Source organism: Microchirus variegatus, assembly GCF_963457635.1.
Source record: "Microchirus variegatus genome assembly, chromosome: 9".
NCBI classification, from domain to species: Eukaryota; Metazoa; Chordata; class Actinopteri; order Pleuronectiformes; family Soleidae; genus Microchirus; species Microchirus variegatus.
Genome location: NC_139810.1, coordinates 11,307,605 through 11,330,929, shown reverse-complemented (window position 1 = coordinate 11,330,929; position 23,325 = coordinate 11,307,605). Strand labels below are relative to the sequence as shown.

General features: G+C 41.5%; 2 protein-coding genes across 2 annotated transcripts; one reads left to right on the top strand and one right to left on the bottom strand.

Annotated features, from left to right (window-relative positions):
- Window positions 1-1,170: 1,170 nt before the first annotated feature.
- On the bottom strand, window positions 1,171-17,031 carry znf341 (zinc finger protein 341; the record flags this gene model as incomplete). Its single annotated transcript, XM_083895034.1, has 17 exons — window positions 1,171-1,748; window positions 2,720-2,790; window positions 2,874-2,985; window positions 4,869-5,001; window positions 5,151-5,247; window positions 5,825-6,033; window positions 7,811-8,061; window positions 8,420-8,537; window positions 8,607-8,669; window positions 9,327-9,417; window positions 9,542-9,632; window positions 10,563-10,746; window positions 10,866-11,183; window positions 11,529-11,678; window positions 12,488-12,678; window positions 13,440-13,550; window positions 17,001-17,031. The coding sequence occupies 17 exons, from the start codon at window positions 17,029-17,031 to the stop codon at window positions 1,171-1,173; spliced, it is 2,799 nt and encodes a 932-aa protein (XP_083751160.1).
- Window positions 17,032-18,756: 1,725 nt separating this feature from the next.
- Window positions 18,757-23,235, top strand: e2f1 (E2F transcription factor 1; the record flags this gene model as incomplete). Its single annotated transcript, XM_083894475.1, has 7 exons — window positions 18,757-19,008; window positions 19,846-19,945; window positions 20,241-20,460; window positions 20,588-20,742; window positions 21,610-21,737; window positions 21,831-22,113; window positions 22,994-23,235. The coding sequence occupies 7 exons, from the start codon at window positions 18,757-18,759 to the stop codon at window positions 23,233-23,235; spliced, it is 1,380 nt and encodes a 459-aa protein (XP_083750601.1).
- Between the last annotated feature and the right edge of the window lie 90 nt (window positions 23,236-23,325).

The window sequence follows — 23,325 nt, the reverse complement described above, 5'->3', positions numbered from 1 at the left end:
ACAGTTTGAGAAGGCACCTGCTGGGAGGAGATTTGTTCACAGGAATGTCTCACAAGGACACACATCGATCAGTGAGTGCGTTTACATGCACACTAAAAAAAAACGATTATTATCGGGTTATCTGTTTATTCAAGTGCTCATGTAAACAGAATAAACCGATATCATTATCAGTTTATTGCCGTTATCGGTTTTTGAAAAACGTGTTTAACACACCTCAGTTTCTGTCAATAATCTGATTTTTTAGAGACATGTATACACCTTAAACGGTTTATTCCAGTTACCCGATTATTGCCAGTAATCGTTTTTTTTAGTGTGCATGTAAACGCACTAAATGAGGACCGACATCATCGAGACCGAGATCTGTGCACTCAAGGTAGCGTGGATCGAGCTGACGTAGTAACAGCAGTAACAGTCAGACGTTCACAGACCACAAAACATTTCAGAAAAAAAAAACATATTGTTTGACATACACATATTTTTCACCATGATGAAAATAACTCAAATAAATTAGATTTTTATACATGTGGACAATATAAATCTTATATACAATATGTAAAATTAATCTGTGTCACAACACAATTATTGAGTCCAATTTTTGTTGTGTAATCTGAAACCATGTATAATGTGTAAGTAAAGCTGCAGTGCGTAACTTTGGGTGATTTTCTTTGTTGTTGTTGGTGTCGTGTGTGTGTGTGTGTGTGTGTGTGTGTGTGTGTGTGTGTGTGTGTGTGTGTGTGTGTGTGTGTGTGTGTGTGTGTGTGTGTGTGTGTGTGTGTGTGTGTGTGTGTGTGTGTGTGTGTGTGTGTGTGTGTGTGTGTGTGTTTCACTTCCTGTGTGCAGCTTTACAGCTTTTATTATTATTTAAAAGTTACGCACTACAGTTTTAAGCTCATAGTTTCAATATAAGACATTTATATGGAATTATTTATGGAAACAGATGTTCTCAAACTCACTTTTGTCCGCTGTGCTATACTTATAAGGACATGGTCGGGCTGGTTGTCTCAGCGACTAAGATTCACTGTGAAACAAAACCCACAAACTCCTTTCACTGACAGTGAAAGAAGTAATGAGGTTGTATAGTTTAAATAGCGTTTTAATTTAAAACAAATCATTTCCCAGACTCCCCAGACTCTCCGTGTCCAGAAAATGTCCAGAGAGGATGCTAAAAAACTACAAACATGGCTGCTGCAAACAGTTTTGGCCATTGCTCTGAATCTGCTCCAGTGCCTCACAGCCATGTTCCAACCCGTCATCGTCATCCTCCTCCTCCTCTTCCTCTTCCTCATCCTCCTCTTCTCTTTCAGTCTGCTCTTCCCTGGTGCTGATAGACATGGCCGCCTGACAACCCTCATCACTCCTCCTCTGCTCTCGCTCCTCCTCTACTTCCTGTCTTTCTAAGTGGTCAGTTCTGCCAATTGAGCTTTCGTCTCCGTGTCCATCCTCTCCCGCAGTGCCAGGCCTTTTTGCTTCTCTGCTGTATCGAACACACCTCCCGTCATCTTCCTCATCGTTGTCCTCTATCATCGACACTCCTCCTCCGTCTGCCTCTCCAGCGCCTCCTTCAGTTCCTGTCCCGTTGCCAGACACGGGGCATTTGTGATCTCTGTAGTAGCTCTGTCTGGTGAAGCCCTTGTTGCAGGTGGAGCATCTGAAGCGGTAGTTGTCCGTGTGGGACTGTTGATGCTCCAGCATGTGAGCTCTGCGGCTGAACGCCTTCTGACAAAACAGACACTTGTAGGGTTTGATACCTGGAGAAGAGTTTGGAGAAATCAAAAGTCAAAAATCTGAGTGACAGTGCTGTTCATGTTACAAATAATGGGTTTACTTAGTTTAAGGCCATCCCACATGGGATTTTAAAACACCATAATTCTGCAAAAAGTAATCCATCTTCCCGCACAACATGTATGAGCAGAACATTAAAGTAATACAAATATACTTCACAACAAAACAAAAAATAGACAACAAAATTTTAATTTTAAGGTAATACTATGCTCATTTCATACAAAATATACATACAACATAACTGATAACCAGAGGTGGAAAGTAACGAAATACATTTACTCGTATTACTTTAATACTTTTTATGTGTATTTTGTATTTTTTAAGTACAATTTAAAATCAGGATTTTGTATTTTACTTGAGTACGTATTGACTCAAGTATTGTACTTAGTTACTTTATAAATCCTATCCGTTACTGAGTAAAAATAAAAATTCAGCACAATGAAGACCTACAGGGGGAAAATATACACCAGAACCAGACGAATGAGTGTGTGATTAGCACCAGCACTGGTGCGTGAACATAGAGGGACGCCTCATATTTCTACTACCCTCACACCCCATGCAAAGTAACTAAGTAACTTTTACTTAAAGTACATTTCAAATGAACTACTTTTTACTTCTACTTGAGTACATTTTCAGATGACTACTTTTACTTCTACTTGAGTAATATTTCATCAGAGAATTTGTACATTTACTTGAATACAATATTTTAGTACTTTTTCCTCCTCTGCTGATAACTAACTATGGGTAACAAGCTGCTTTAAAAGGTGTTACAATTTGCCAAAAAACAAATCTGAAAAGCAACCGGAGGAGAAGAAAGTGGAGAGTTTTGTTTTATCTGTGTTGGTGGATGTGGGTTTGAGAGACATGACTTTGTCTGAGTGACTGATAGACAGTGTAATTTTTGTTCAGCAGCAGACTCTGACAGACACTCACTCACCAGAATGTGACAGGATGTGGGCCTTGAGTTTGTCTGGTCGGTTAAACTCTTTGGTGCAGCCAACATGTGTCCTGATGAGAGAACACGACAAAAAGAGTTACCATAACTTTTAATAGAAAAAAAGAAGCTGTAGATAAGGATGCAGTGACCGCACCTGAAGGGACACTTGTATTTCTTGAAAGTCTCGTGGATGAGCATGTGTCGCTTCACTTTGTCCTTCCTGTTGAACGTCGCCTCACAGAGGGAGCATTTGAACGGCTTTTCACCTGAGAAATGGGAATCAGATTTAAACTCACATCTACTTTTACACAGATGTCACTAGAGCTGAAACAATTACTCCATTATTAATAGATTACTAAATGAATCTATTATTTTGATAATCAATTCACTGATTTATAGCTTTTTTTCATGATTAAAACAAGATTTCTGATTGTTTCATCTTCTTAAATGTGAATAGTTTCTTAATTTCTTTGCGCCACATAACAAATAAATCATTAAAAGTAAATCATTTTGGTCTGTGGACAAAACAAAACATTTGAGAACATCATCATTTCCAAGTTTGACAAGCACTGATCAACATTTTTTTTCCTGACATTTTATGGACCAAACAATTACTTGATTGATCAAGAAAATAATCGTTAGTTGCAGCTCTAGATGTCACGTTAGGTCACGTGATATTTCCGGCTTGAGATTCATAAGTTCCAATTCCACAGTCGTATACATGTATTACTATTTAAGCTGTCATCGGTCATCAACATGTCATTAAATACTAACACTATGCTATGGGATGGGAAAAAATAAAAAAAGCTCTTTTTCTTAATTAACAAGATACTTTAAAAGCTGAGAAACAATGTTCATTCCCTTCTTGAGATCCATTTGACTTTGTTTTAGGTTTGTGACTGTGGAGGTGGGCGTGGTCAGCTGCATGAGGAAGTGGAGGTGGAGAGAGGCTCATGAAAGCAGTCACAGGTGAACTGACTGGCACAGTTGATGCTGATTTGTAATCATGCATGCTCCCTCTTTATATGCAGCAGCTCCCTGCACATGATGGGGGAGAGTTTTGGAGCTGGGAATTGGGAAAATGTGACACTGCAGACCAAAACATTCTAAGTTTATTATTCATGTGTGTGCAGCCTTTCAGTCTGAACTCATGGTGGCAGCAGGACTTACTACAGAGACACTGAAGGTCTTTGCTTCCGACACCTGTCATATGAGGACCTCCACCACAGAAATGCTCCACTATATTAACCCTTAGAACATTTAAGCTGCTTTTTTCCATGACCGTGTTAAAACGTATATATATATGGAGGCTATAAGAATGTGCATTATATCCTTTTATCGCTACTCCTGTTTCTTCAAAATAATCCATCCATCCATTATCTACCACTTTATCCTCCACAGGAGGGTCACGGGGGGTGATGTGCCTCTCTCAGTTGACATAGGGCGTTAGGCAGGGTACACCCTGGACAGTTTGCCAGTCCATTACAGGGATACATACAGACAGTTTTTGGACTGTGGGAGGAATCTGGAGAACCCAGAGAAAACCCCCCACACACAGGGAGAACATGCAAACTCCATGCAGAAAGACCCTTGTTCCAAACGGGGATTGATCCAGGGTTATCTTCCTGCAAGGCAAGAGCGCTAACCACTATGCCAACTGTGTGACCTCTTCAAAATAATATGCAACATAAAATGAAGCATAACTTTAACTATACACATGAGACAAAAAACCCTGCATTTTTTTAAAGCCTGAAGATGTGACCTATAAACACCCCCTCCCCCCCAGGATGTCCATATCAGGAGTTGTGTATTATTCCTGTGGCAATTTACCAAGGGTGCACCTGTGGCACGGAGCTGTGCTGTGCTGTGTGAGCACTAAGGGTTAATGTAGTGTTCTCTCTCGCTCTCTGAACTGCCCTGTGATTGGTCAGCCTCAATAGTTTTGTTCAGACCACAGGAAATGCACATGTCAGATTTCTTCAAGGCAGGAAACAGTGTCTCGAGCAAGTGCAGAAGGCTAGTTCTGTCTAAGATCAAATGATTTTTGCTCAGAAATCAGACATCATCAACAGCACTGTATTAATAATGTATATTTGGAACAGGCTTGGCTAAAATGCCGTGTGACGACTTCATGAAAAGACTTTCGGACCTGAGTGGATTCGAGTGTGGAGTTTGAGGTAGTGCTCCGTCTTGAAGGCCTTTTTACAGATGTGACACTTAAACCTCCCTCCGACGCCGTGAGTGGGGAGGTGGCGTCTGAAGTAGCGCTCGCACGGGAAAACCTGACAGACCCAAAGCGATCAGATTACACACTGCATGCAATATGAATAGAAACACAAAATAAACTGTTTTCACATTTGATGTAGTGAACGGAAAATATTTACAATATATAATTTCATTATCTGTTGTCCCACACCAGTGTTTGTTTTACCTTTTGACAGTGTGGGCAGGGGAAGTTGTGTGAGGCAGTTAGCAGATGCTGTTCCAGTGCTTCCTGAGTAGAATACCTGCTCTGACACTTTCCACACCTGAGGAGAAAAGAGAAGAGACTGTCAATACTGCAGCTATCCTGCCTGACAAGTTAATAAGCAGAGGTCAAAGAGCAGAGGGGAAGAAAGATGAAACAGGTGTGACCTTTTGTGGATGTGTACTTCAAAGACATGTTGTACATTCTGAGTTCTCCTGAGTTTGAGTTACTGATTAATCATTTAATCCAGTGTGGCCATTCTTCCCTGCTGCTCGCTGGATATGCTTTCTTTTTTGGACCATTCTCTGTAAACCCTGGAGATGGTTGTGCACGAAAATCCTAGTAGATCATCATCTGAAATACTGCTCGGTTTCATCTTGAACGAGTCTACATGCTGCTGTTTGAGTTGCATGGAGAGGCAGTTGCATGGGTGTACTTTACTATACCTTATAAAGTGGACAGGAAATATCTAATGGTTAGTGTTTGCACTACTATCAACTAATGCAATCAAGATTAAAACAGTGTTTTTCTCTCTCTTTGTATTTTCCAACATTATAAATGTAAACAAAAACTTTAATAAATGTTACTAAAATGGCAGTAGGTCTCCCTGTGTTCTGCTAGTATTATTACAGACTGACCTGTAGATGGTGGTTTCCTTGCGCGTGGTCTGCTGTGGGCAGAAACAGTGGGAGTACTGGTGGACGCCCAGCTCAAACAGCGAGGGGAAGACCTTGCTGCAGAGGTGGCAGCGGTAGGTCAGCTGCTCCTGATGCGTGCGGGTGTGCTCCAGAAACTGGTCCAACTTCTGGAAGGTCTGCGAGCAGGTCTTCAACACACACTTGTAGACCTGCAGGGAAGCAGATGTGTGTAATTATCATTTTTTTTAAGGAAAAACACAACTTAGCACCTATACATGCCATGCTGATACCTGAAAACACCTCATTGTATTTATGTCGAATGTTCTCTTTCACTGAATGGTTTCCTCCAGTTTCATGAAACACATGAAACTCGTACTTTGATGATCCATGTGCAATAATACCCCCATCGATATTCATATTAGTGCAATATCTCATATGTACAATCCTCAATGTTTATTCATTGATGTTCAAATGCCTGTTTATAATTCATTATCTTTGACTAGAGCTGGAACAATTAATCTATTAATCGATGATTGAAGTCATCGTCACTATCTTGATAATCGATTTGAAGCAAGATTAAAACAAGATGTCTGATTGTTTTAGCTTCTTATGTTCTTTGTTTCTTTGCTCCACATAACAGAGAAACCATCAAAACTGTCATTTTGGTTTGTGGACAAAACAAGACATGCGAGAACATCATCACTTCCAGGTTTGACAAACACTGATCAACGTTTTTTAACATTTTCTGACATTTTATGGACCATCTGATTAATCGAGAAAATAATCATCGTTTTAGTTGATTATAAATAATTAAATAATTGTAAGTTGCAGCTCTACTTTTGACAATCCTTCCATGTAACAGACAAAAGGACTATTTTTTTATTTTACATGCAGACTCAGACTTAACACTTCCTCCCTTCAGTCAGGTGCTTTAGATCAATACATGCATGCACCAACAAACTAAAAAAAACTAGGGTTAGGGACTGAAAACTTTGTGGACTTCAAATCAAAATCAAATCAAAGAGTTTAAGAATATTAAAGAGCATGGGTGTTTGAAGAGCAATAAAGTGGACTTGGCAGCTTTCCTAAGTAAAGCGGCTGTTGTTCAGCATCTTATTTTGAAATATGATCCTTTTTGAGTTTTGATCATTCATCCGGAGAGAGTTGCTTTTCCATCAGGGAGGTTTTACAGATGCAGGGTTTCCCCCAGTGTATTATAAGCCTGGCGGGCCGCCAGTACTCCAACTGTACTCCGTCCTCATCATAAAGATCATTATTTTTATGTGGGGATAAAACACGTAGAGAAATTATCCAGTCTGCTTTGGATGAAGAGACTGCTTGGAGACACAGAAGCGCAGGAGCGACGAATGGCGCAGTAGAGGGAGACGAGAACATCGCAGGGGCGGTGCGCAGAAATAAAAGGGCCGTTTGTCTGCACCAGATGAGGCAGATGATGGGGCTCCGCTTTTTTATGTATGTTGATTTATTTTACTTTTAAATGTGACCATTGCATGGCTTGTTTTAAGATTCACCGGCCAATTACTTAATTAGTATTTAACTTAAGTGAAAAAAAAGATATTATTTATTTAATTTCAAGAGTGTGTCTTTGTGTGAGACTCTATAGTTGGTGTAAAAGTATTAATACATTTCTTACAATAACACATAATAGTCATAATTTAAACTTGTGAACTTTTTCTAGCGCACTTTTTCTAGCGCACTGGCACTTTTTACAAAAAGTGCCAGTGCGCTGCCCAAGAGGTCCTACCACCGGGCTTAGCAGCTTTTCTGGGGGAAACCCTGAGATGTATTTGTGGTCTGAACTGCACACAAATTACAGTAAAAAAAAATTGTGATATTTTATCTTTGCCTTGAAAATCAATGCACACTTCTACTGTAACAGTATTTGTCAAAACGAAACACAAACCACATAGACTCACTGTCTCTAAATGCCTTTGTAGCTTCTTAAGTACATAAATGTGTTCTCACCTGCTCCCCTTTGTGCTGGGTCAGGTGGGACTTGAGCTGGAAGTAGGTCTTGAACTTGCTCGCGCAGAACTGGCACTGGTAGGAGCTGTCAATCACAACGATCTGTTTGGTTTGAGTTTGGCACTGTTGGCTCTGGTTAGACTGTGTCTGCATCTGTACCGGAGGATGTCCGTTCTGCGCCGCCTCTCCTTGGCTGCTCTCCACATCAGCCCGAGTGTCAGACACATTCTCCTCCATGTCGGCTCCAGCATCTGAAATCAAGCATCGTACTTTACTGTGAGGGCCATAGATGTGATGATGCCTGGTTGATTTTAAAATTTAGTTCAACATTTTGTGGGTCTTGAATTTCCATTCAAGCATTTTTTTAAATCATTTATTTATTATCATTATTATAATAATAATAATAATAATAATAATAACAATAATAATAATAATAATAATAATAATAATAATAATATAAACAAAAACAGTGAACAGATTATCTTTTGTGGAGGTTGTCCACAAACTTTTCACACTAAACCTGTAAAACCCCCCAAAATTATGGAAATGTAATGGCTGAAATGGAGTTGAAATCTTTGAAATGTATTAATTATTCTATTACTCATGTACCTGATTGGGCCACCTCTTCCTCCACTTGTGTTTGACAGCTCTGCTGCTGAGGCCCTTCCACCTCCTCTTCATGCTGTTCACCATGCTGCTGATGCTGCTGCTGCTGCTGATGATGCTGATGCTGCTGCTCCTGATGCTGATGCTGCTGATGCTGCTGCTCCTGCTCACGATCCTCTCTGGATGACACTGGCACCACCTTCACTGTGACTGGTAATCTTGACACTGTGCTGGCCACACCCATAGGCCACACCTGCAGGTTGAAGGCAGTTGTCAGGCTACACCCACAAAAAATGCATAAATTCTGCTCCACATTCACCTACGCCTACTCTACCCCACGGACTTTTAGAGCTTTCAAAATGGAGAAGTTTATAAATGCTTTTGAAAAACCCAGGCTGCATTTTCTCCACAAGGGCAAGCAAACACACCTTTATGTTTTGATGCAGTTATCTGCAGTCACTTGATTGTCACAAGCCTTGCTTTGGGTTGAACATTCATTCAGTTTGGACTTTTGTTTTCTTTACCTTGAATTTTTAGTTGTTTCTGGCTTCCTTGCTTCCTGTTTTATTTTGAAGTTTCTCTTTCCCCTGTTTTGCTTCCTGTCCTTTGCTTTGGACATGAACTGACGTAACCTCCAATCCCAGTCACTGGTTGTGTTAGTGATAATGTCTGTAATGACTCTGCTTACTATGAAAGACAATCCTGACGGCACCCCTGCCTGGTGTAGCGTGATAAATCAGCGAAAATGAAAATGATTCCAAAAAACTTGAAAATCAAGGATGCACACCATCGGGCCATGCTCAACTCTTATCCAAAATCTTAGGTCGATGGTCAGCGAGATATGCCCGTCACAGACACACACACAGACACAACTTGCTTTATAGATAGATAATAAACTCAACGTGTGAACCTTGTGTGTCTGCATGTGTTTCTTCACGTTGGACTTCTGAGCAAAGGCTCTGCCACAGACGATACACTGGAAGGGTTTCTCTCCTGTGTGGCTGTAAAATTAAAGGGAAAAAAAAAAGGTTTTAAGTCTCAATTTACTAACTGAAAGAAGTCTGCGTCCTCTAGACAAATCTTAGATGGCTACAGTCTCTCATGCAGCGCCTGTGACTCACTCACCTTCGAATGTGCTGCTGAAGATCAAAGTTTTTCGAGAAGATTTTGACGCAGAAATTACACTTAAGCTTTGGCCCCTTTCCTTTCAGCTGCTCTGCTGGGGGAAAGAGATTCAGTGAAAGAATATTTATCCAGCAATCAACATCATCATCATTATACACTTCAAATCCATGATCCTTTTATCATCACATGTGTCATTAATAACTCTATGGTTTGCATTGTCCTTTGTGGTGGAAGCTGTGGCGCAAGCAACAGCAATTTAAATGTTTTAAAGGACTCATATTGTACCCTATTTCTCCAAGTGAACCTAGTTCCCTGGTGTCCTAATGAACATGTCTGTGACATGCTTTGGTCAAAATACCTTAAGGATGAAGCACCACAGCAGTTCAATCACCCTGCCAAAACAGCCTTGTTCAGAACGCTCGATTTTGAGTGCCTGTCTCTTTAAATGCAAATGAGACACAGCAAACTACGTCAGTGTCACTGAGGCTCCGGCAGCTAACAGCAGTTAGCATTTGGAAAAGCCATCATTTGCCCACTCTAGCTGGCACATTGCCATCATATATAAAATGTATCCACTGGACACATAAATCCTCTGAGGCTGGAAGTTCGTGTAGAACTCTGTGCTGCACTGTGCAGCCAAGAATAGAACACTTCACAGACTTCTGCTCTTCCGGATATTATTGCCCTCGACTGCACTTTTTTAGGGACAAAGCAGAGCTCCACGAGACAACAATTTCAGGAATGTCTCACTTTGACGTTGCAATGTCACAAAGAGTGCGGAAGTCAACATTGTGTGTTTTATGAGTGTGTCATCTTTTGTCACACTTTGCCTACTCATAGGGCCTCCAGAGTCCCACATATAAGTATTAAAATGATTAAAAAGTTGATTTTATATAATATGTCACCTTTAATGCATACATGTAGCATATCTCTGAGTTTAAATGCGAATGTATGTTAACAAACAAACAGCTTGTGAGTAAATAGCAGGTCAGTGCTAATCTTTTTTTTTCTCCCCACAGACCTGTTGCTCCTTCTGGGCTCTTTTTGCTGCTCCTTGGCCTTTTGGGAATGATGACCTTTTCGAAATCACCCAGCTCTGTCAGGTTGCTGGTGATGCTGCAGAGCTTTGTTTTCGTTCCTTGTTTTCCGGGGCTGTAGACGGGAGGAGTGGTGAACGACTGGCTCTCCACACACTGACTGGGCACCTGAGGAACGCGTACACAAACAGACACATATCTGTTTGTTTCGATTCAAAGTTTCATCCTGCAGATTGTTATTACATTCTTTATATGCAAGTAACATATTTGATGCAGGCTTCACTCACTTGTACTGGATGGAAAGGCTGCAGACCCAGGGTGTGGATCTCAGCACCACCACCACCACCACCACCTCCAGCCATGTGAGGCAGAGTGCTGTACACCTGAACCACAGAGTTGCTGTGACTCGCTGCCACCTGAGAAGAGAGCGACTGTGAAGTGGGCTGGCCTGTCGACAGTGAGTGGGCCGGTGTTTGGCTTGGGGGGAGGGGGTGGGAGGACTGAGGCTGTTGCTGTTGATGATGATGATGATGGTGGTGGAGGTGGTGCTGGTGCTGGTGGTGCTGAAGGTAAGACACGCCCGCAGTGTGCATGCTCAGGTTACTCTGCAACATAAAAGGGGAAACAGTCATTGGTTACTGGTTAATTTCATATTTTGGTAATTTTGATGTACAGCACAGTTGAACAACCTTAGGCCACCACGAGATTTTATTGCTATAAAGACTATTTTTATTGACGTATTTATTGGAATACAACCAGAAAAACAGGACGTGGATGTGTGCAGTATTATAATATAAATACAGGTTAAAGTGTCAGGTGTGTAGTGTGACCTAGTGGTGGCTTAAGAATTATGCACAGTACTGTATATGAACACAGAGTATCACAAACACTGACTGGTGTGTTATTATAGTGTCATACACAATGTAACACGTCACCAACTGCTGTTTTACCTGTATAGGCGCCTGCATGGTGGCCATGGGCTGGTCGATGGAGGTGAAGGCCGAGATGGCCGACATGAGAACGTCGTCACTGACCAGCACGTTGCCTTGGACCAGAGTGTGTGTTAATGGGGAGGGAGGGACTGTGATGTAGGTGGATACCTGGTGTTTGAGGGCACAGCAACACAAACAAAATCAGTTTACACGTCCCATCAGATAATTATAAGTCTTATTACTTTGCTCAATTATACCACCATTGCATTTATGATTCATTTTGTCCTGATTCATAGACTCAATATGAAAATGGATGAAGGCGTGCGGTTTGAAATACAAAGCCTGGTTGGGTGGGAGTAGGGCGGGAGCACTTAGCCACCAGGGGGCGACTCCACTGGTTGTAAAAAGAGCGGTTTATGGAGGTTTTCTATGGGAGAATGAGCCTCCATTTCAATTGATTTATAACATTAATAGATATTTTCTTGAGGAGTTAATGGTGTCAATCACAAGCTCCAGCTCTTCTTCAATAGAACATGAAGACAATTTCGTAAATGATGTTACCATTCTGAGAAAATGGCACATACGAGTGTGATTGATAGCGAGGATCATCCAACACATGGTTGGTTTGGTTGCAAGTGCCACCTGTGAATTTACGGTTTCAATAGTTCATAGTGTCGGTTGTTGTTGTTGTTGAGGCTTCCCAAAGAGACTTTTATATACAGTCTATGTTCCTGCTTCAAAAGACAGAAATTAAGTTACAGAGCACTTAAAGGTGAAACGTTCTGTGCATTGTTTCTTAAAGCAGCTGCAGCTTAAACATTTAAGCTTATAGGTTTTAAATTTGTCGAAATTTGACTGATTGGTCACCTTTTTCATTGTCTGTCAAATAGTTAAGCTCATATTTACAAACTAATATACAGCTCAGTTGATCTAACAATTTAGTCATCTAAAAAACCCCAAAACACGTCTTTCTTCACCTGTCTGTTGGCAGGAGTCTGTGGTACAGAGCTGATGGATGGGACGGTCGTGTAAGCATTGGTGGAGGCCAAGGACACAGTGGACAGGGAGGGGGCACTGGACTGGCACTGCTCCCTCTTGTGTGTCATGAACGCTGGCAAAGAATTGAACTGTTTTTTACACTTCCCACACAGGAACACGTCCTCGTCATCTGCAGGAAGGACAAACACAGAGGGTCGAGATGAACGAACACACCTGCACTGCTGTATGACACTATCATAAAAGGCCCTTTTGTTCGCATAACTGTATTCACGTGTGGGATACAGAGAGTGGTGATGTAGGTGAGGTTTGGAAGTGGTATTAAAAACTGAAAACTTTGGGCAGGAGTCTCACGTTAGATTGCCAACAGGTCCACTTTTTATGGAAAACATGTAGAAACTAGAAAAGCACTCGAAGGGCGCAGACCTCCACCATGGCCAATGCAGACTTTAACGTGTTATTATTAGTTGAGAAAAGTAAGACAAGAAAAAAAGTTGTCGAGTGCATCAAAAAGCAAAGGAACAAAGTTGTGCAGTGCAGAAACAACACCTCGCCAAGTGTGATCACTGGAGAGTATACAAGGACTGCTGCTCACACCCACATTCTCATAGTTTCAGATTCAAGTCAGTGTCAAGAGCCAGTGTTTAATTCACCAGCATAATTGGCATCTGACCAGGATCTGATCCCGTTGCCAAAAAGAAATAAATTGTAGTGCCATCACAGAGAGGGGCTGAAAATAATGAACGAGCATAAACAGGAAGCTCATAAACAGTTAAGAGTAAACGCACACAAATAAATAAATCTCAAACAAACATTGGGAAAGTTTTTTGAGAAAGTACACTGTAATATTGTTTAAGCCAATATTGATAATTATGCTGTAAACATCATCACATAGCTGTTACATGCTATTTGTATAGTACATACAGTTCATACCCATAGACTGGATAGCAGATGTCCCAGAAACGTTCTGGTTGTTTGGGTCAGGAACTCCACCTTGACCGTCCAGCAGAGACTGGACTGCCAACACAGTCTGGTTGTCCATCCCTTTAAAAGACGGAAGAAGAATACAACATCAATATGCAAATATGTGAATGCAGATTTGAGGTCTCTTTGGGTAAATGAACCAGAGATCCGGGACTAGCTAAGAACAGTGTTTGGCAGAAGATGGTGGAGAAAGTGAATCTTGCTAGAGGACAAGACACTTTTGCTCAACCATAAATGCTGTTGACAGGAACTCACTGCCCTCATGAGCAATCTCACTTTACCTTCTGTTCCTTCAATCCCAAAACATCATAGAACAGTTCATACGGAGGATGCCATAGCCATAGCTCTCCACACTGCGCTGAGCCACCTGGAACACCAGGGGAGCTATGTGAGGCTACTCTTCATCGATTACAGCTCAGCCTTCAACACAATCATCCCGGACATTCTGGTCAGTAAACTTGTGGATTTAGGCCTCCACCCACACACCTGTTCATGGATAAAAGACTTCCTCACGAACCGTCCACAGACTGTTAAACTTGGTAACCACATCTCCTCCACCCGCACACTCAGCACCGGCTCTCCACAGGGGTGTGTGCTGAGCCCACTACTGTACTCCCTCTACACCCATGACTGTAGCCCAACCCACCTTGGTAACACCATCGTCAAGTTTGCAGACGACACCACTGTGGTTGGACTAATCTCAGGGGGAGATGAGTCTGCTTACAGGGATGAGATCCTAAAGTTGACAACGTGGTGTTCAGCGAACAACCTGGCACTGAATGCCACAAAGACAAAGGAAATCGTCATCGACTTCAGGAGGCACCGCGCAGACCCAGCTCCCCTCTACATCAACGGTGTCTGTGTAGAGAGGGTCCAGACCCTCAAGTTCCTGGGCACCGTCATCTCGGCTGACCTCTCCTGGACCCCGAACATCACGGAGATCACCAAGAAGGCCCAACAACGCCTGCACTTCCTGAGAGTGCTCAGGAAAAACAACCTGGATGAGAAGCTGCTGGTGAACTTCTACCGCTCTTCCATAGAGAGCCTGCTGCTGTACTGCATCACAGTGTGGTACGCCAGCTGCACTGAAGCAGACAGGAAGGGTCTTCAGAGAGTCATCAACGCAGCACAGAGGATCATCGGCTGCACTCTCCCCTCCCTAAAGGACATTTACCACTCTCGCTGCCTGAACAGAGCGAGGAACATTGTTAAGGACAGTTCCCACCCCGGCTTTCAGCTGTTCGACATGCTGCCCTCTGGCAGACGCTACAGGTGTGTCCGAGCTCGGACAAATAGACTTAAGGACAGCTTCTTCCCCAGAGCCATAACCACACTGAACATGGACATGCACTGACCATCCTACCTCTACCACATACTCTCACACATTCTGGCATGTGCAATACTCTACATTTCATGCTGAAATGCTTATTTATTTAATAATTTACTCCACACTATGCAATACTTATATACTGTGCACTACTTATATTGTATATACAGATTTTTATCCTGCTTAAATTACATTCCAAACTGTGCAATATCTATATTTTTAAATGGTACCCTGCTAAAATCACTTTCATACTGTGTAAATGTTTATATTTCTATTTTTATATACTGCAAAATTACATTTCACTCTGTGATATTTATATTCTATATGCTGCTAAAATCATATCTCACACTGTGATATTTATATTTCTATATTTCATATACTGTTAAAAAAAAAAATACATTTCATACTGTGGAAATAGTCTTATTTATTATTTTTTATACCCTGCTATGGGTCACGTCTCATAGAAATGCACTTTTTATATTTAAACCCTGCTACAGACCTGCTATTTCATATTGTGCAATAAGAATCTGATGGCTGTATATCCTTTTAATGTAGTACGCTGCAACTGAAAACCCACCTCACGTTAACTAGGGTCACTTTTTCTTTTTAATGTCCTTGACCCATACACTGGTTGTTGTTGTTGTTTTTGTTATTGTTCTTCGTTGTTAGCTGTATGCACTTTCAAGGTGAAGTCAAGTAAATCTCGTTGTACAACTTGTATAATGACAATAAAGGCATTCTATTCTATTCTATTCTATTCTAGAATCCATCCCGCTCTACTCACCAACAGAAACAAACTAAACTTAGCACAAAAAGTAGGGACATTTGTGTTTGGTCAATTATTTCTTTGTTGTAAAAATGCTTATTTGCAATAAATCTTATACTGTTGGAAAGCCTGTTTATTTCCCTTTTAAATTGTGCCGCATTTGTAAGGAAAATGCATTTGTGGGATGAGCAACAGAGTTGAGTATGTAGGTTGCGCCCACAAAAAAGGTCTTTGCCAATGTCAAGCAGCTTATTTTGCTATTGACTCATCATGTCATTTATTGCATTGCATGATTGGAGTCTGAAGAAACAAGACAAATTGGCAATTTAACAATTTATTAATGAACAAACAGGGGCCTCATTAGCATGTGGAAAAACCAGACACAGCCACAACAGCCTGGCAGAGAACACAACAATGATTGTTGCACTGTTTATTTCTTTGTTGCAACAGAGCTTCTTGGCAATAAATCTTATACTGTTGGAAAGCCTGTTTATTTCCCTCTAAGTTTACTTAAAATCACATGCAAATCTGAAAATAAAAGGACATCACAGCTCTCATACATGCTACCATCACACACAATAGCACAACCACTGAAACTTATGTTTGCATCACACTTCTTTCATCTGGGAGCAGATACTGATATCTTACAGTATGCAGAAAAAATAAAAAATGATAACAATAATAATAATCCATTACAGGGTTTTTTTTTCTAGACAAAGCAGATCCACTTACTCTCTAGATATCTTATAACACATTGGTGGAACAAAAATGTAATACATTTCATTGTACATTTACTACCAATCTTTCGAACATTGTCAGTACTAATTGATGTTGGCTGTTTAATGGTTTCTGTGTGCTACTGCCTTCATACGATGTTGTTTTTGTTATATTTTCTCTATTTTTCTGCTGTTTGTTTTAAAACTAGCCTTGTTACTAACTCATATTTAGAGAATGTATGTTTGATATGCATTATAGCACCAAATTAACCTATATATTATTGTAATAAAATATGTATAATACAGACAGAATGCAAACACTCTACTAACCCTCATACAGGAAGTATATTCTGTATTATTATAATACTGGACTACTAGAGTAATGGGCCTGCTGCTAAGATGAAACATACTGTATGAATAACAGGGAAACATCACCATTTCACTGTCTCACTGCAATAGATGAGAATCATTTACAGTCAAAGTGTCTACTAGGTTAAACAACCAATAATCTACCAATGTTTGTTTGTTTACAATTTGTGTCAGTCATTCATGAACTGTTTTGATGGTTATTACAGTAATATACATATTCGCACGGCTTCTTCACTCAGAAATGGGGGAGGTGTATTGATGTTGTTTGAAAATACACATTTACGTTTTAATCATATGTGTAATAACGCCGTAATAAAGAAACAAATCCCTACCTTCAAGCACTTCAAATATTGCCTGCGCCATCTTGTCGCTCTCCTGCTGCACGATAGGCGCTCGATTAACTGGGGCTGCCCATTGACTTGCGCTCCGTTCAACAAAGTAGAAAAGACAGAAACTCTCCTTAATTCAAGTAGATTGAGGCAAATGTGTGCCGGTTCAATGTTCACAACACACATCAGCGTGTGTAATGACTGGTAGTACAGATTATTCTCCAAACTAAAGTCTCAAACTGTGATAGTGGAGGTTTTAAATATGTACATTCCCAAATTATAACAAGTAAACACACCTTCCAGTTGAATTTAAGCACACGGGTTGCAGGCTATGTACTTTAAGTGTGAAATATCAAAGTTAATTATTAGTCATTATTTCATTTGAAATACGTTCGCAAAATGAATGTGTTACCAGCGAGGTGACTGTTTCTTTAGTAGACCTTGAATGCACCTTCTTATCGACGAATTTGCGCTCGACAACGAGACAGACAATCTTTTGCGCCAATCAGAGCGCACCGATCCCGCCCTGCGGAAACAGCATCTTTTTGACCAATGGAAAGCGTCCGTTCAACACACGTGCCCCTTTCGCGGTAAAAAGGATTTCGCGCGAAAACGGTCAGAGCCCTGTTTGGATGTAGATCAGCTGAGACAATAACAACAATAACAGCCGATAACGGGGTCTGGACGGCGCTTTTACGGATGGACCGCACCCGCTGTGAACAAGCAAAGCACCAGCGACATGTACCGTGAAGGATGCGTGTGTATTTCACCGCTTTATTCTCTTTTATTCCCAGTTTTGTAGGTCTGCCTCCTGCGTGCCCCAGCAAAACGAGGGGGCAGAAGAACTGCGGCTATTAACTTAGCTAGCATGCTAACATGCCACATATGTCATAGTAATGACTTCTGAGTTTTCTCCACTGAACCAAGTGACGCTTCGTTACGTGAACTCGCTAATATGCCTTGGGTAGAGATTGAATTGATACAATAGACCTTTTTTTATCACGATTGCTCACTTCAAGGAAAGCAGCTGCAAAGTTTGAATAGCCTTTTAATAAAGCCTCATATGTGACGTGAGTGGCTGTAACACACATTCACGTATGTCTGTTATCAGATAAAGTGGCTTCTGTGTGTATTTGTGCTGTCAGGATCGAAGCTAGCGACGTTAGCAGGAGGCTCAGTATCTGTGGTGAAAGTCAGTGTGAGTATGTGAGTGAGTGTGTGTGTGTGTGTGGCCAGGCCTCGCGGCTCTACTGTACTGACAACACACATGAAAACAAAAGGTTAGCTTGTCCCCTTTGCTAGGTCGCTCTCCCCCCTGCGTTTACTTAACACCGCGACCAAAGTGCGACTCTTTCTTCGATCACACGTCAGCGACGGAGCCTCTGCTCGCACTGCTGCTATGCGTTTAGCAATATTATATTACTTGCAAAATTTCCTGTTCGGCAGAACAGCCCGTCTTGCTGTTTCACCACAACTATAAACACAATCTAGTACCGGCTGTAGTTTCTAATAATCACAAGGTAATGCTTTCTTAATTGTATATACATGAGTAGTAGCTTGTTTGTACAGAGACATGTCGGAGCTGCCTTTGAACACCTACAGGGAATCTTACTCTTCCTGCTTGAATTCACTGAGTATAACAAATGCAAAAGGGTGTGGATCCTCTGTCTGACCACAGCATCTCAGTGTGTGACACCACTGTTTCCTCTCAACACTTCAAAAGTCCAGTGGAGGGCAACTCAGTGACTGACACAGTGCAATGTCAGAGGCTCTGATCTCAGGGCAGACATCAGAGGACCTGTTGGCCGACTTTGAGACTCTGCTGAACTCCGGGGGCATTGGCCTGGGTGAGGACCACCCGATAGTGATCATCACCAGCCCCTGCAGTGATGGACTCCACCAGGCCATCGCTCCCACCAGCACGGGGGAGATCCTGCTGTTTGCAACGCCACAGGGCCCCGCTGACGTGGGAATCCAGGACAAGAGGCGGCCGGCTCTGGGACGACCTCCGGTGAGAAGTGTGATAGATGAGAGAGGGTGTGAAAGAGCGAGAAGGAAGTGGTTGGCTATGGTGAAGTCCATGATGTTTTGAAATGTTTACATCACTGTGCTGCTCCCTGCAGAATATAAAGGTGTGAGCTATTCAGCCTTACATTTAACCAGTTTAGTCCCTAGTATCTCTTTTACAAATGAAACCTGGTCAAGATGGAAGCAAGACAGTGACAGTAAGTCACCCGAGCTTGAAGTTGAAGATCAGGTTGAGTATCAGGTGAAGTAAGAACCTCTCTTTAAAGACAGAAAGTCAGCAGCACAAATGACTAAAACAAACAGAAAACAAAAGATTAATAAAATGGATTACACTTTAGGGAACACACATTCACAATTAACTAGGCCCTTACTAACATGCATGTAAGTAGCATACTAGCCCTTTATTAGTAAATATTAAGCATGTATTAACACCTTATGCAGGAAAGATCTTAATCCATTTCGTAATAGAGGTAGAATAAGGTGTTATTACATGCTTAGTGATTACAAATAAAGGGATAGTATGCTATTTATATATGTTAGTAAGCACCTAGTTAATGGTGAATATGTGTTCCCTAATCTAAAGTGTACTAAAATCAGTGAAATCTCAGAGAATCTGCCTCCACTTCTATCATTTCTTGATAAATTTCATGCTACATTCGAAGAATATTCAAATGCCCTCTTTCCAGTTTCAATGACGTGTGGTATCATTTCATTCATGTGACTTTTCCAGTTGTCTGATTGGAATAAAGCACAGTCTATAGTGATCAATTCAATGTTCAATGACAAAAACAAATAATATCCCTTTTTTGTATTTCTTCAGGTTAAGAGGAAGTTGGACCTGGACAGTGACCATCAGTATGTCAGCACCACTCGACCGTCCATAGGCCAAGCACCACCGTCCACACCTGCCCCACCCAGAGGTATACACACACACACACACACACACTCATTCAACGGTTCATTCTCCAGCGTCTGTGCATCAGATGTGATCGTCTGAATTAATTTCTCTTTGGCAAGGGCATTTTTAATTTATGTCAGTTGTCATTCTTGATGCTTGAATGTTCAAAAAACAAGTCAGAGCTGATATTTCTGAGTTCAACTCACAGACAAAATAACTTGAAGCTCATATCATTTATTTATTATTTATTTCTTTATTTCCTGAGAAGAACAAGGGATCAAAACAATCCTGATCGGGGAATTCCTCTTTATTTCCAGTTCCTCGAATCACGACAGAGAAATCGCGCTATGACACTTCCTTGAACCTGACCACCAAGCGCTTTCTGGACCTGCTTTCCCAGTCGGCTGACGGCGTGGTGGATCTTAACTGGGCCTCACAGGTCCTGGATGTCCAGAAGAGACGCATCTATGACATAACCAATGTCCTGGAGGGAATTCAGCTCATCTCCAAGAAGTCCAAGAACAATATCCAGTGGCTGTGAGTATGAAAAGATCTGTTGCCTGACCTGATAATGCTAAGAAAATCCAATTTAAACCACAAACAAACAACTAAATGGAAAACCTGACGACTGCAGTAAAATATTAGACGCTCTCTTCCCCTGCAGTGGTAATCGAATTGATGCAGCGTTGGTTTCCCGCCATAAGGAGTTGCAGAAGGAGGTGTGTGACCTCACAGAGGCTGAGGAGGAGCTGGACGAGCTCATTACCAAATGCAACCTACAGCTGCGGCTGCTCACGGAGGACCCACAGAACAAGAAATATCCTTCTGACCATAATAATCATCCAATGAAGCTTTACCGCATTTGGCTTGCTCATGAACAGCAAACTGTCCCTTCAATACAAATGTTTCTTATTCACCGCGCGTTCTTTGTGTTCCAAATATGTGGTCCAATCTAGGGACAGTCCAGGCAGTCATTGTCCCAGACATTGAAGGAAAAGTGATGACAGACGTCTTGTTTAAGGAGCGTTACCAACCTTAAAAGACCAAAACAATCTGTGGTCTCTGAGACCCTGTGGTGAATGACATGTTTGTCTCTCTCTCACACAGCAGGGCCAGACAGACACCGACACTTAAATGAATTGTGTTGTTCATGTGTTTCTTTTAATGGCAGCAGTCAATATAACAACTGAACAATAATTTGAATTGTACATTGAACTAAACGTCAGAACATTCTTTGAATTACGACCAAGCTGGGTCAAAACCTGTCATCCGGTGGTGACTGGACTTTTACTGGTTGCAGTGCAGCACTTGAGCTCTTTTCTGCACCTGGAACTCCTGCAGCTGCTGCTGCTCACAGGAGAGCGAGTGTTGCCATCTTTTGAAACTTTTTTGTGCGTGCTTCTTGGGGTTTTTATCTCACTTTACTCACACTTAATGTTTCTTCTTCTGCCTCACCTTGTATTATTACAATGTAACAGACATTTGTTCATTTTTTTTTTACGTTATTTTATTATTTAAAGTTACAAAATACATCTTTAAATTGCAGATAATGGGTCGGGTCTGCTTCAGAGCTTTTTGGGTGTCAGGTTAGGACAAGAATGGACCTGTGTTGGACTCTGTGTCATCATAAACTCTGTCCATCTTAGTTCTCTCAGTCACTTGCTGTTGTTTTGTAGTCCTTAACAGTTGTGTTGATCACGTTGGGCTATGTGCGCTGTCAGGACTTGAGGAAGTCCTTTGATTCTCCAGACCACCTGGTGATGGTGATCAGAGCTCCACCAGAGACCCAGATGCAAGTTTCAGAACCCAGCGAGGTGAGAGCCTGAGAAATAAGTCGGAATAGTACTCAACTTGTCCTTATTTCGACGCATTGATGTTTTAACACGATTTGGTCTACATGTCTCCAGGGTTACCAGGTGTCGCTGAAGAGCTCGCGCGGCCCAATCGATGTATTCCTCTGTCCGGATGACAGCTCTGGCGTCTGCAGCCCTGTGACTGGATGTAGTCCCACAAAACCAAACGCTGACGCCCCGCTGGTGCCTCCTCCTACACAACTCGCAGACCAATCACACAATAGAATTTCCACACCTGCCCTGGAGGTGGGTTTATCATCCCCGGGGTCGACGTCTTCCACAATCACAGCAGCCTCCCAGCAGGACCCAACGTCACTGGTGTTAGGTGGGGACACAGGTGAGTGTTTACATTTGCCAAAATAGAAATATTCAGTACTGTGTAAAACATGTGTATGTAATACTGAAGCATGTGATGTAATAGACCTGTTGTTACATTAGTTAGGGTTTCATGTCTGGTTTAAGAGAGCCAGGGAAGTGAAGGTCACACGCTTGTTTCTTTCTGAATATTTTGTGATTTTAAAACTACATGTATTTTCTGCATGTATCCCAATAAAGTGACTGAGAAATAATTATACTGCATATGGTCATTACAATGCAATGGTGGCCTGGGACTTTCGTATAGTACTGTGCATTACATTAAATTCAGAAATAATAATTATACATAAATAACATTGCATTCTCAAAGGAAGTTACAATGATCCAAAAAAAAAAAAAAAAAAGCTCTCTCTAATCGATGCGCCAGGGCAAATGTTGATAATTTAGTTATTATTATATTATTTGGTATCGTGGACCATGTATGACATATCGTATTGTATCATGATTTCCACCACTAACTCTGATGCAGGAGAGTGAGTGGGTTTCCAAACTTCAAGCACTTAAGTTGTGACAAAAAGTAGGTCACCTTGTCCAAGTGAAGGCGACCCCTACGATTCTTGATTACAAATAATTGATTTTGCCTAATACCAAGTTGGTTAATCATTAATGTTGGGATATTTTTGATGTTTTTGATCCACAATTTCGTCTTAACTTCTCAGCATAATGTAAATCTGAGAGAGATTTTAGTATTTCTTTTGTTATTTATAGATTTATTTTTCATCTTAAATGGTTTTCCCCCTATTGTTAATTGTATATCATTCCATATCAAACACTTTTATTTTGAAATTCTGTGACTATTATCACACATATTAATTTGTTGGCATTTTTACTTTTTTTGACAGAATCACTGCTGGGAGGTGATCCGTTCTCCACCCTCGGTGACATGCCCGACTTTGACCTCTCACCTCTCTCCTCCTCGGACTTCCTGAACGGAGAAGGCCTCCCTCTTCCGTTAGAAGGTTTCATCAACTTGTCCCCCCCTCATAATCATGATTACCATTTTGGACTGGGGGACCACGAAGGCATCAGCGAACTGTTTGATTGCGACTTTGGTGACCTATCGCAGGTTTTGGGGGACACTTAGGTGAAACAGAAGGAGGAGGTGAAATGTGGGCAAATGTTTAGGACTGAGGACTCTCTCTCTGTTCCCGTTTGCCTGGTAAGAAGACGACTA